Genomic DNA, 11,970 nt, shown 5'->3' on the forward strand with positions numbered 1-11,970 from the left:
CACACACACACACACACACACACACACACACACACACACACACACACCCCCTTCCTCATTAACTGATTTCAGCAGCTCATGTACTACCAGGGAGGACATCTGCCCATCACCCCATGGTCCTGGGTTCAAGTCCAGGCTCTGCCGATGTGACTCTTCTCTTCTCCAGACTTTGATTTTTCCTTTTATTTTGAGATCATTGTAGAGTCACATGCAGTTGTAAGGTTGGCCCATTTTTTAAAAGGAGGAGTTTGGACCGGATGGTTCTTCCAGCCCCGACAGGCCCAGGCCATGGCCCAGGGCAGAATGCACCGTGCAGTGCAACGGCCTTGCCCTGACTGTGTCCCTTTCTCATCTGTTTTGTTACAGTCCGAAGCCTGGTGAGCAGGGTGGGAACTCCCGTAATTGCTGCTCCCCTGGGGTTCCCTCTCAGGAGGGCTAGGGGCTGTGCCCTGACGTTACTTCTCTTTGGGACCCCCAGGACTCTGACCTGCTTCCTTGGTCCGGATTTTGCTAGAGGGCCCACTGGGCTCCCCGGTGCCCAGGATGTTGCTGGCTAAGACCCGGAACTCATAGTCCATCCAGGGCGTGAGGCCCAGCACCTGGGCGGTCTCGGCGTTGCCCTCGATGTTGGCGGGATCTGCAAGGGACCCGGAGTCAGGGTGCTGGCACTTGTTAGTCTAGATGGAAAGGGCAGGGACTGGGCCTGACTCACCTCATATCCGGGCCCTCATGGTGGTGCCTGCCATACGCTCAGTGCTCAGCACCTCTTTTAGAAAGGATGGGAAAACTAGTAGACTTCCCTGCCTGGGAGCCTCTGTTGATGCTGTGTGCATCAGTGTGAGCCACAGAGATGGTCTGTCAATGTTCTAAGGGCACAGACTGAGTGCTCCCTTCTCCAGCTCTCTTCCCACTCTCTTGCCATCCATGGGACCGCCTCCCCCAAGGGCCGGGGAGCTCCCTGCTGGCAGAGGGGCTAAGCTTGTCCCTCTCGGAAGTTCCCGGCTCAGCCAGGCCTTATCTGCACTGACCTAGGTGGACCCTCACACTTACTGGTGCGAACCTGCTTCCACTTCCCTGCAGGTGGAGTGCGGGCTTGCAGGGTGTACTTGGCAATGGGGCTGTGGTTGTCGAAACCTCGGCTCCAGCTGAGCTGGACGGTGGTGTCGCCAATGTTCCTCACCACCACGCCTCCTGGGGGACCTGGTGGACCTGCACCAGGGGGTCAGAGCACAGTGAGTCAGAACTGGGCAGCTTCAAATTTGAGCCAATCTCCTCCCGGCTGGCTTGGGCTGGTGCAGTACCCAGAGGGGGCAGCAGAGGGCGCAGTAAACACGTATGGGGTGGGAGGGCCAGGAAGGGGGGCAGCAGCAGATGGGGGGCTGGGAGGTTGGAGAAATGTGTCCCAGGCTGGAGGGGCTCACGGAGGCCCTCACGTAGAGATGTGTATAGATTTCCCAGCGCCAGGCTTTGAAAAGTGCTGGCCTCAGCCGAGTTCTCCTGTCTAGGGAAGTGGATCTTTAAAATTATGACTCTGGAGGAGGAATATTCTATTCATCTGGGACCTTCAAAAAACCACGGGATAAGTTCGGCTCTGGGGACTTAGAAGCCCTTCTCTGTCAGAAGTCCTTCCCCACAGCTTTCTGGGAGAGGAGGGGAGTTAGGGAGGAAAGGTCAGAGTAGCCCAGCTGGCCCCTGAGGGCGTTGGGGCAGGGGCGGGGTGGGAAACCCCATCACCTCGGACCAGGACTGTGGCCTCCTTGGACGCACTGTCCACCACCGTTTGGGCCATGCACGTGTACTTCCCGCCGTGACGCAGCTGGGCATTCAGGATGGTCAGATCCCCAACTGTCTCCTTCTGCACATGGGGGACAGAGAGTGGGGGGGCAGGTCAGAGGAGGGGGCCCTGGCTAGTGCAGTGAGCCATGAGACATGAGGTAGGGCTTGGAGTCCCCTGCTCCGTTATGTCCATGGACCCCTCAGCATCTCGGGGTTTCTGTCTGTTCAGTGGGAGGAATCAGCTACTCCTCTCTTAGTACCACGGGACTAAACAACAGTTTGTTACGGAGACAGTCAAACGTGGTCCAAGTCGATGATGTCATTTGCGTTGGGGTCAGGAAACAAGAACAGTAGTGGAGGCTTTGCTGGGCGCCTGGCATTCCACGTTTGTCCCTAACCCTCTCCTAAAAGTATGGCCTTCAGGTGGGATCCAGGGAACTGCCCGCCTAAGGTAGGGGGTTCCTCTGAATCCAAGGATGAGCTTGCCACACATGCATTCCTGAGGGAATGGGGAAAGGCTCTGGGGTAGTCACAGTTAAGGACATCTTGGGTCCCCTGTCTGTCAGAAGGAGGGAGGAGCCGTGAATTTTCTGGCTTCAGGCCTTACCGCGCTGGCCCTCCGGTAGTGACCCCCAGGCTTATCGAGGTCGATGGGGAAGTCATCCAGGGTCCAGATGAAGGTGAGGTCCATGGTGGGGTCATGGGAGGCGTGGCATTGCAGGGTCAGGCTATCTCCCAAGTTGATGTCCGCACTCGAGGGAGCTAGAGTGATCTTGGTTGCATCTGCCAAGCAAAACAATGTCCCTGGGTGGACGGGGGAGGAAAGAGGCCCAGGCAGAGGCAGCAGGGCAGGGTGAGAGCGTTTGACCCTAAGCCCCAGGAAAGAGAAGAGGCAGCATGGCCAACAGGATCTTGACCTCCCAGGAGCCTCACGAATGTGTGAGAGGGAGGCAGGAGTAGATTCTGGATGGTGGCAAGGGGGTGGTCCCAAATGAAGTCCAATCCTGGGATGGCCTCAAAACTAAACTAGGAGGACAGTGGGAGCACAAGAGCAGGGTGGTGAGGGGGGACGGGCGCCCTGTGGCAGCTGAGCCACCTGCCCTCCGCCAAGCCACAGCCCTCACCTCGCACAGATAGGATGCCCGTGCTATTGGCTTTCCCCATGAAATTCTCAGCGAAGCAGGTGTATTTGCCCTCATCTGACCGGCTGATGTTTCTTATGATCAAGGTGCCGTCCGGAGTTACAGTCACTCTGCAGCAAGGAGAAAGCAGATCTGGCCAACCTAGGGTCACACTGCCGTCGTCACGGGAAGGGGACTCGCCTTCAGGGTGGATGAGGAGGAGCAGGAATTGGGCCGGGTGGAGTAGAGGTTGTACCTGCTGCTGTTGACCAAAATCTCAGTGCCTTTGCTCCAGAGTACCACGGCCTTCGGAGCCGCCCGGGGCTGACAGGGGATAGCAACCTCTCCTCCGCGGGCCGCAGGGATCAGACGCTTTACAGGGTTCAGCCTGAAGTCGGGGGCCAGGGCTAGAAGGAAAGGGGAGTGCCCTGCAGTCACCCAGGGAATCCTAACACTGCCCATTGCCTTGATGAAGACATCCCCTGGCTCCACGCTACACACTTTACGTACTTTACGTACCCTCCGAGGCCAATCCATGAGTGACTTGCAGTAGATGCACCGCCCAAATACACCCAGAATCCAGCCCCTTCTGGTCACCCCCCCCCAACTGCCACCACGCTGGCCCAAGCCACCAAATCTCCTGCAGAACTACTGAAAAGCCCCCTAGTCGGTCTTCCTGTTTTTGCACTTTCTTTCTACAATCTCTTCCTCCACTCAGCAGCCTGGCATATCTTTTAAGAAACTTAAACACACACTCAGGATGAAGTCCAGCTCCTCACAAGGGCTCACAAATACGACCCCACCTCTCCACTCACCTCTCACACCACTCTCCTTCATTTATTATGCTCCAATCACCTGGGCCATTTTCTGTCCTTTGAGGATGCCAACGTTTTTTCCTGCCTCGGGAGCTTTGCACCTGCCATACATTTTGCTTAAAAATCCCTCAGATCTTTGCATGGCTGGCTCCTTGTTAACACTCAGGTCACACTCCAAATATGACTTCCTCCAAGAGGTGTGGCCACCCTGTCTAACTGGCCCACCTTTCTCCTACCACTCTGCTGGATTTTCTTTATACTGTAATTTTCTTATGGCTGTCCAAAATTATTTAATTACATGATTTTGTGATTGTCCCTCTCTCTCCACTGGATTGTAAGATACTTGAAGGCAGAGACCTTATCTTTCATGTTCACTCCCTAGAAGGTGTTGAATAAATATTGGTTGAAGGAACGAATAAAAGAATGAGTCTTAGTTAAGCTCACTACAACTTGATGAGGTAGGTATCACTATACCCATTTTACAGATGAGGAAACCAAGGCCCCGTGAGCTCAAATCATATAATTAAGAACACTAGCACCAGCGGACATTTATTGGGCACCTGTTCCGTGACAGACAGGTCCTCTCTGCTTTACCTCTATCTCATCTCCTCTTCCAAAGAGCAGCACAAGGGCGGGACTGTTATTGCCCACCTTTTTTACATCAAGAACCTGAGACACAAAAGATTAAGTTGCCAAAGGTCACATAGCGGAGGGGGCTGGTTTAAACACAAATCTAATTGCTTTGGTTGCCAATGATTTTCGCCCCCTTGTTCACAGCAGCCAACAACCTACTTTAACCGTGCCAGACACGGTACAAGCCAGAGACCCCGTCTTCGGGAAGCTCCCAATCTAGTGTCTCATCTCCTTTCTTCGATCCCTCTGTTCTGCTCAGAAGCCGTTGGAAAACTGCGGGAAGCCGCCCACGTGTGTTCGTGTGTTTAGAAACGCCGCAGCTCAGAACGCTGGAAGCCCCTACCTGCATGTCCTTGCCGACGGCCCCTGCCCACCTGGGCCCATACCTTGCACAGCCAGCTCGGCACTGGCATAGATGGTGCCGTGCTTGTTCTCTGCCACACACTGGTACATGCCCGAGTCCTCCAGGCTCAGCTTGGAGAAGCGCAGGTCCCCAGCCAGCACCTCGACACGGGACTGTGCCCAAGAGAGCAGGGGTGGGGCATGAGGGGCATGAGGACTGCCGGCGGGCGTGCTGGAGGACGGGGCGGGGGGCAGGGGGGCGCTGGGGGCAGTGGAGGCTCTAGGCAGCCACTCCCCCATCGAGGGGGCTCATTTGCCCATCTCAGGACCTCCTGGGACCCCAGGACTCGGGTTCCCCAGGCCCCTGCATATCAGCACACTGAAGCCAGAGGGACAAGGTGACCTACTCAGGACCACATAGTGATTCTGTGACTCAGTTGTGCCTGGATCCAGGTCTCTGGACCCTCCAGTCAGGACTCTATCCTGGTGACCAGCCTGTGGCCGTGTGAATCTGGGATGGAAAGAAGCACCTAGAACCACCCGCCCCGTGGTGCCTTAATTGTCCCAGAGAGGCTGCAGTGGTGGTGCAGAGTCAGGGAGGAGAGTCTGGAAGGTGAGGGAACCAGGTGAGCAGCGGACAGCTGGTGTGTGGGAAGCCCCAAGTCTCCTACCTGGGAGGCCAGAGGCTCCCCGTTCCGCAGCCAGCGCACGGTGGGCCGGGGCTTGCCGGCCGCTGCACAGCCCCAACGCAGGTTGGAACCGATGTCAGCCTCCATGTCTGAGATCACCTTCAGCCACTCGGGCTGAGCTGCCAGAGGAAGGGGGAGAAAGGCCGGGGGTGAGCTGGGAGGAGCCTCCCGCTCAGAGTGGACCGGGATTGCAGTTCCTGTGACAGACAGCAGAGGGCGCCCTCAGCGTTCCGGGACGGGGTTGGGGGGGCGGAGCAGGTTGAAGGAAGGTGGCACTTGGTGTCTGTGCTAGCGGCTCTTTTAGCAACTTAAAGCATTCTAAAGTCTTCCATGTGCTCTCTGCAACCCCGAGTGAAGCTCTGAGCTTCTGTTTCCACACCCAGTGCAATCCTGGGGCAGGAAGGCTTAAGCAAGGGGGCCTCCCCTCCCCGACTTTTGGATCTGCTTCCTCAGGGGTAAGAGTGAAGGCGGGGGAGGGTGTCCCAGCTGTGTACCCTGCACGATGATGCGGCCCTGGACGGTGTCGCGGCCCTTGGAGTTCTCCGCCTCACACTCATAGGTGCCCTCGTCCTCGAAGCTGACGCTGGGGATCTGCAGGGTGGGCTCGGCGGTGGCCCACTGGGGGGACAAGGAGCCGTCCACTTTGCGCCACTTGATCTGGGGGACGGGGCTGGCAGGGGAGACAAAGCCAGAGCGGGTGGGCTGCGCTAGGCAGACTCCCGTGTCCCCGCAGCTCTTGCTCGCAGATTCTCATGCCCTCCTGAGGTGCTGGGCGGGTGGGGATGGGGAGGAGGGGGGAGGGAGAGGGGCAAGGGGGAAGGGCGGGGCCTCTCCCCCAGGTAGGCTCAGAGCACAGGTAGGGGAGAGGCTAGAAGTAGGGTTCCTCTCTCCTCTTGTCTCCCCTGCAGTAATTGTGACACCAGTGAACTTCCTTGTGGTTTGTACCCTGAAGCTGGCTTGCCCTCCCTTCCCCGACCCTGCACTGGCCACCGAGTCTGGGACTGCCTTCCTCAGCAATGGCCTGTGACCTGCGGTTCTATGGGTCCCCTTCCCCCTCTCCCCAACAGGCTTTGCCTTTACTTTTCAGAAGGCCTCTACTTATTAGTGATTCGTTTACTAAAATGGACTAAGGTATCAGTGAGTCTGAAAGGATTAATACATTAACCTTCCATGTGCTTTCTTTTTCTTTTTTTTTTTTTAAGTGGGTTCCACTCCCAGCTTGGAGCCCGACATGGGGCTCAAACCCAGGACCCTGAGATCAAGACCTGGGCTGAGATAAGAGTCAGATGCTTAACGGACTGAGCCACCCAGGTGCCCCCCACGTGCTTTAAATATGAATTTTCTGGAAGCCCAATAACTTTTCACAGAGCAGGGACATCCTAGGTATCCACAGGAGACCTGAGGGAAGAGGAGACCAATGTGCAAATCACATTGTTCTACAAACATTTGTTGAGCACCTGCTATTTGCTTAGCCCCGTTCCAATGAATCCTTTCTCTGGAAGAACAGGATTTCTATTGCAATTTTTAAAAGAGAACTGTTAGCACGCATAGAACACTTAACTAAATGCCGGACACTGTTCTGGGCACGTCATGTGTATTATCCCACTGAACTCACTTCTTGCCTCTCCCCTGCCTGTGATGCAGGTACTATTTATGATGATTACCATGTATAAGTAAAGGACGCAGAGGCACAGAGAGGTTAAGTAGTTTATCCATGGCCTCGCAGCCAGCCAGTGACAGAACTGGGATTTGAACCAGGCCGGCCAGGTTGGGATGCGTGCATGGCGCTACGTGCCTCCAGCCTGGGGTGCTGCATCAGCCCCCTGAGCCTGTCCCGCCTTGCTGGGAGCACCCAGAATGTGTCAGGCCCCTTCACTCAGAGTGACAGTGCTCAGTGAGGGGTGGTCCCTACCCACTGTGGGTCCACCGCGCTGCCAGACCCTGCCTGCCCTCTCCCTGGGGTCACCCGGGTCCCGGAGGGGCTCTGATAGGCTGTGCCCTGGCCTGCCCCCTCCCTCCTCCACCACTCACTTCCCGAAGGCGAAGCACTCCAGGGTGACCTGCTGCCCTACCAGCGCATAGGTCTCTGCTGGGAACCGAGCCTTGATGCTGGGTGCGAAGAGCCTGGTGTCTGGGAAGAGAGGGATTTTGCAGATCGGACACAAGGGATGCAGGCCAGGTGCTCCTGGGCTTAGGATCTCAGCGCAGCTCAGAGCCGACTCTTTCTTGACCCCTGGTCCCCCTTGGGGGCCTGGGCAAGGGTCTGGGGCCCTGCGGCCGGAGGACCCGGGGTTCAGGCCCCAAGCCCCGGGCTCTGTGAGCCGCTCTTCACAACCTCCAAGGGGAACTCTCTTTTCCTGTTATCCGCCGACCCTTCCAGCTCCCTCCTCCGCACCATGCCCACCGACCCTGACCTTCAGCAGCCAGGTTGAGCTGAGCGAACTTGCTGAAGACGCTCTTGGTGGAGAAGTCCATGTGGCTGGTGGCCAGGCAGGAGTAGTTGCCCAGGTCTGAGGCGTTGGTCCGGGCAATGTACAGGTTCCCCGTGGTCTGGGATACGAAGTGACGCCCGTCCGTCGGGATGAAGTTGGGGAACTCGTTGAGGAGCCAGCGATAGGACAGGCCTATAGGACATGGGGAGTTTGAGGAAACCACGGGGCGCTGGGCTGAGGGGGCAGCCGTGGGTGGGCCCCTCAGCATGCAGACCCTAGGGATCTCTAGACGTAGTCCTGAGGCCCTGGGCTCTGAGCTGACCCTGAGGGGAGCCCTAGAAGAAAGATGTGACGGGGTGCCTGGGTGGCTCAGTCATTAAGCGTCTGCCTTCAGCTCAGGTCATGATCCCGGGGTCCTGGGATCGAGCCCCGCATCAGGCTCTCTGCTCAATGGAGAGTCTGCTTCTCCCTCTCCCTCTCCCTCTGCTGTTCCCCCTGCTTGTTCTCTCTCTCTCTCTCAAATAAATAAAATCTAAAAAAAAAAATTAAAAAAAAAAAGAAAGATGTGACGGGGTGCCTGCCCTCGGGGTGCTCCCAGTCTGAAGGCGGAAGCAGGGCACAGAGTTAGGAAATGACAGACCCATGAAGGAAACACAAAATCATTTTGAGCTGGGGAGCCAGGGGTCCGTGCTTCCAAGGGCCACTCATTACCTTTTACTCCATCCCTGAGTGACTGGAGGTCCCTCCTGTGCCCTGTGTCTAAACGTGGGCCAGGGTCCCTACTCACCTGGGTAGTGGGCAGGCGGGTTACAGGGTAGCATCACCCCCCAGCCTTCGTGGGTTTTCACCGGGTCTCGCTCCTCCTTCGAGAACTCCTGCAGAACTGGAGATAAAGACCAGGCACTCAGGCACCGTCCTCCAAGCCTTCACGGGACGTAGTCACCTGCCCTTCCTGGGCGCTCTTCCCAGTCCCCTACTGCCCTCCCCTGACGTGCAGCACCCCATGGGTCTCACAGCCGAAGCGGAGAACAGCCTCCCTGCTGACGACGGCGCCCACTGGGTTGGAGGCCAGGCACTGGTAGACGCCGGCGTCCTGGGCCTTGGTGGGGTTCATGATGACCAGGTTGCCCCCCACCAGCTGGTGGCGGGAACCTGGCTCCAGCTTCATCTCGGTGCCGTTCAGCTTCCACCTGCAGCAGGGGGCGGAGGGGGAGACCCTCCTGAGTCCTACTTGGCTGGACCCAGCCTGGGGGCAGGGCTGGAGTGAGGAAAAGCTGCCCGGCTGCCTGGGGCCTCCAGCACCCGCCATGGGGGGAGGGGTCTCACCTATAGGTGGCTGGAGGGCTGGCCCGTGCCCGGCATGCCAGCGTCACCTTCTCCTCCGTGGACTCCTCTGGGAATAGCAGACCGAGGGGCTGATCTTCAAAGACTGGCCCAAAGGTGGCCGGGGTTCCCCGGGCTGAACTCTGAGCTGTAGATGGGGGACACCACCAGAGGCCTCAGGGCCTAGGGCCCGATAGGGTAGTGCTGTCCAATAGAACATTCTGTGAGGATGGCAAGATGCCATTTTCTGCACTGCCCAATACTGTAGCCATGAGCCCCAGCTATCAAGCCCTCAAAATGTGGCCAGTGCAGCCGAGGAACCAAATTTTAAGCTTTATTTAATTTAAATTAATTAAAACTTGAACGTCTGCAGGCCGGGCAGGCCCCAACTGGCCAAGTTAGTTGAGTCAATCACCTCTCCTACGCTCAGGTATTGAGCACCTGCTGTATGCCTGGCCCCGGGCTAGACTGTGTTGCAAAAATGAGTAAGACACAGTCCCTCTTCCTCAAGAGGCCTGCAGTCCAAGGAGGGAGACAGAGAAGGACAGGACAAGGTGGTGAGAGCTATAAAAGCAGCTGATGGGGGCGCCTGGGTGGCTCAGTCGGTTGAGTGACTGCCTTCGGCTCAGTCATGATCCCAGGGTCCTGGGATCGAGCCCCGCATCGGGCTCCCGCTCAGCAGGCAGCCTGCTTCTCCCTCTCCCTCTCCCTCTACCGCTCTCTCTCTCAAGTAAATAAATAAAATCTTAAAAAAAAAAAAAAAAAGGCAGCTGATGTTCTAGATGCAGGGGCCCTCAGGGCGGAAGCTGCTGATCTGCAGGGTGTGAGAGGCCTGCGAAGTCACTGGTTAAAGAGGCGGAGAGAAGATGTGTGTCCCTGGGGCCTGATGCTCCTTCTGGGCCGACAGCAAGTGCTCCGGCTCTCGACCTCTTACTAGCTGTTACAGAGCCCTTCTGAGCCTCAGCAGCTTCACCTATGAAATGGAAAGAATATGAACTCGCCCCCCTGGGTCTAGAGGACTGTTCAGTCTGGCACAGGGCGTGTGCTCTGGAAATGTCTGCGGGACCCAAGCATGGGGCAGGGTGGAGGGTAGGGGAAGAAGGAAGGCTTTATGCGGGGAGGGGTGGGGGATGTGCAGGTTGCTTTGGAGGCATCTTTATACAGTTCCAGTGTGACAATTCGAGAAAGAGAGGCCCAGGAGACGAAACGACTCGTTTGTGGTCACAAGGCAAGTCTGTGGCACACGCAGGTCTAGACTCCTGTCTCCCGAGTTTGCTGAGCAAATGGGTATCCCTGGTACAAATGGAGCTTTCATGCCTGGCCTCCTGCCAGGGCTGATGCCTCTTTCTCCAGGCCCCATTGTTCAACCTCACCAGGGCGGGGGGACACTGAGGCACAGAGGGCAGTGTTTCACACCTGCCTTCCCACAGGGCTGGGGGGCGGGCTCCGTTTGCTGACTCGCGGGGTCCGTCATGCTTTGCCTTTGTGGTGCTGGGCAGGAACCAGGCCACCCCTAATTGGCTCCTACCCCTCAGTGCAGCTGGTTTCAGGCCCTCCTTGGTGGGTTGTGGGGGGGGTGGGCTCCCCATTAAGCAATTAGTGCCTCCTCTCCCCCCGCATCTAGCTGCCGGCCCCGCTCCAGGGGTGGGGGGGTGCACCCCATGCCACAGCTGAGGCCCAGCCCTGGACCCCAGGGAATGAGGGCGGCTGTTAAGCAGCTCTCAGAGTGAGGAAGGAGGCAGGGCTCCCTGAAATGGCATCCCCCATCGCCCTCCCGCCCACCCATCACTCTCCCTCCCTGCCGCCCCAGGCCTCAGAGGCCACAACAGCGGTGCCAGCGGCCGGAGAGCGCAGCTTAATCCCAAGTTAATGACGGTGGTGGAGGGGACAGACCCCTGCCCCAGCTGGGACTGCCAAGATGGGCGGGCAAGGAGGGGCGGCGGGGGCAGCTGGAAGCCACCCTGGATGATAGCCGCTTCCAGTAACTGTGGGGATGGGGGCTGGCCGAGGGGGCCTGGGGCACACTGAGGCTTTAAGACTGGCTTTCTTCCTGAGAAAGTTTTGTCCTCGGCACCCTCGGCCCAATACCCGCCCACACCTCTCTCGCCTACACATACTTCCTGACACGCGTGCGTGCGCGCACACACACACACACACACACGTACTCACCTCTCTGAGCTATCCCGTCAGATACACAGTCACGCACACATCTGTTCCACGCACATCCGGCTACAAATGTCCACGTGCGCTTATTTATACACACGCACATATTCCTACTGATAAAAACAGGTGCTATTTATTTAGTGCTTGCTCTTTATCGGATGCCACACTTCGTATTTCTTCTCTTACCCTTTTTACAAGACAGGAACTGACATTTCCTTACTTCCCTAACGTGGAAACTGAGATTTAGGCAAGTTCAATAACTTGCCCCAAATCGCACAGCGAGGAGGAGCAGATCCAGGGATTGGGATCCTGGCCAGCCGCACCCGTAGCCGGCGTCCTCAGCCACAGTGGTCATGATTCTTCCCCTCAGTCCCCATCAGAGGCCCGTCCTCCCCGCCCCCCCCCGCCAGCCCAACACAGAGGTGCCATGTGGGCGCTTCCTCTGGAGGGCAGCGGGGGCGGAGAGCCATCACTCTTGCTGGAAGGTTTTCCATGCACATCCGTCATCCCCCCAAATGTAGCACCCGGTCCACACCAACAACTCGCTGGCATTGGCACCGTCTTAAACATCCACAAACACACTCTCATTCACCCCACACCTTCCTCTGAGGCTGCACTTGCGCCCACCACACACACACACACACACACACACACACACACACACACACACACACAC

The 11,970-nt window shown here is 57.5% G+C and overlaps 1 protein-coding gene across 1 annotated transcript in view; it reads right to left on the minus strand.

Annotated features, from left to right (window-relative positions):
- Window positions 1-11,970, minus strand: part of CNTN2 (contactin 2) — an 18,532-nt gene that overhangs the window by 4,737 nt on the left and 1,825 nt on the right. The window contains exons 2-15 of the mRNA XM_021686609.2: window positions 9,135-9,279; window positions 8,823-8,998; window positions 8,596-8,691; window positions 7,791-8,000; window positions 7,408-7,507; window positions 5,871-6,046; window positions 5,359-5,495; window positions 4,732-4,861; window positions 3,154-3,304; window positions 2,901-3,028; window positions 2,384-2,559; window positions 1,735-1,855; window positions 1,051-1,209; window positions 488-637 (exon numbers count right to left, since the gene is read on the minus strand). Of these exons, the coding sequence (XP_021542284.2) occupies window positions 488-637; window positions 1,051-1,209; window positions 1,735-1,855; window positions 2,384-2,559; window positions 2,901-3,028; window positions 3,154-3,304; window positions 4,732-4,861; window positions 5,359-5,495; window positions 5,871-6,046; window positions 7,408-7,507; window positions 7,791-8,000; window positions 8,596-8,691; window positions 8,823-8,998; window positions 9,135-9,279 (2,055 nt within the window). The remainder of the gene's footprint in view (window positions 1-487; window positions 638-1,050; window positions 1,210-1,734; window positions 1,856-2,383; window positions 2,560-2,900; window positions 3,029-3,153; window positions 3,305-4,731; window positions 4,862-5,358; window positions 5,496-5,870; window positions 6,047-7,407; window positions 7,508-7,790; window positions 8,001-8,595; window positions 8,692-8,822; window positions 8,999-9,134; window positions 9,280-11,970) is intronic.

The sequence above is a fragment of the Neomonachus schauinslandi genome, chromosome 6 (genome assembly GCF_002201575.2).
Source record: "Neomonachus schauinslandi chromosome 6, ASM220157v2, whole genome shotgun sequence".
NCBI classification, from domain to species: Eukaryota; Metazoa; Chordata; class Mammalia; order Carnivora; family Phocidae; genus Neomonachus; species Neomonachus schauinslandi.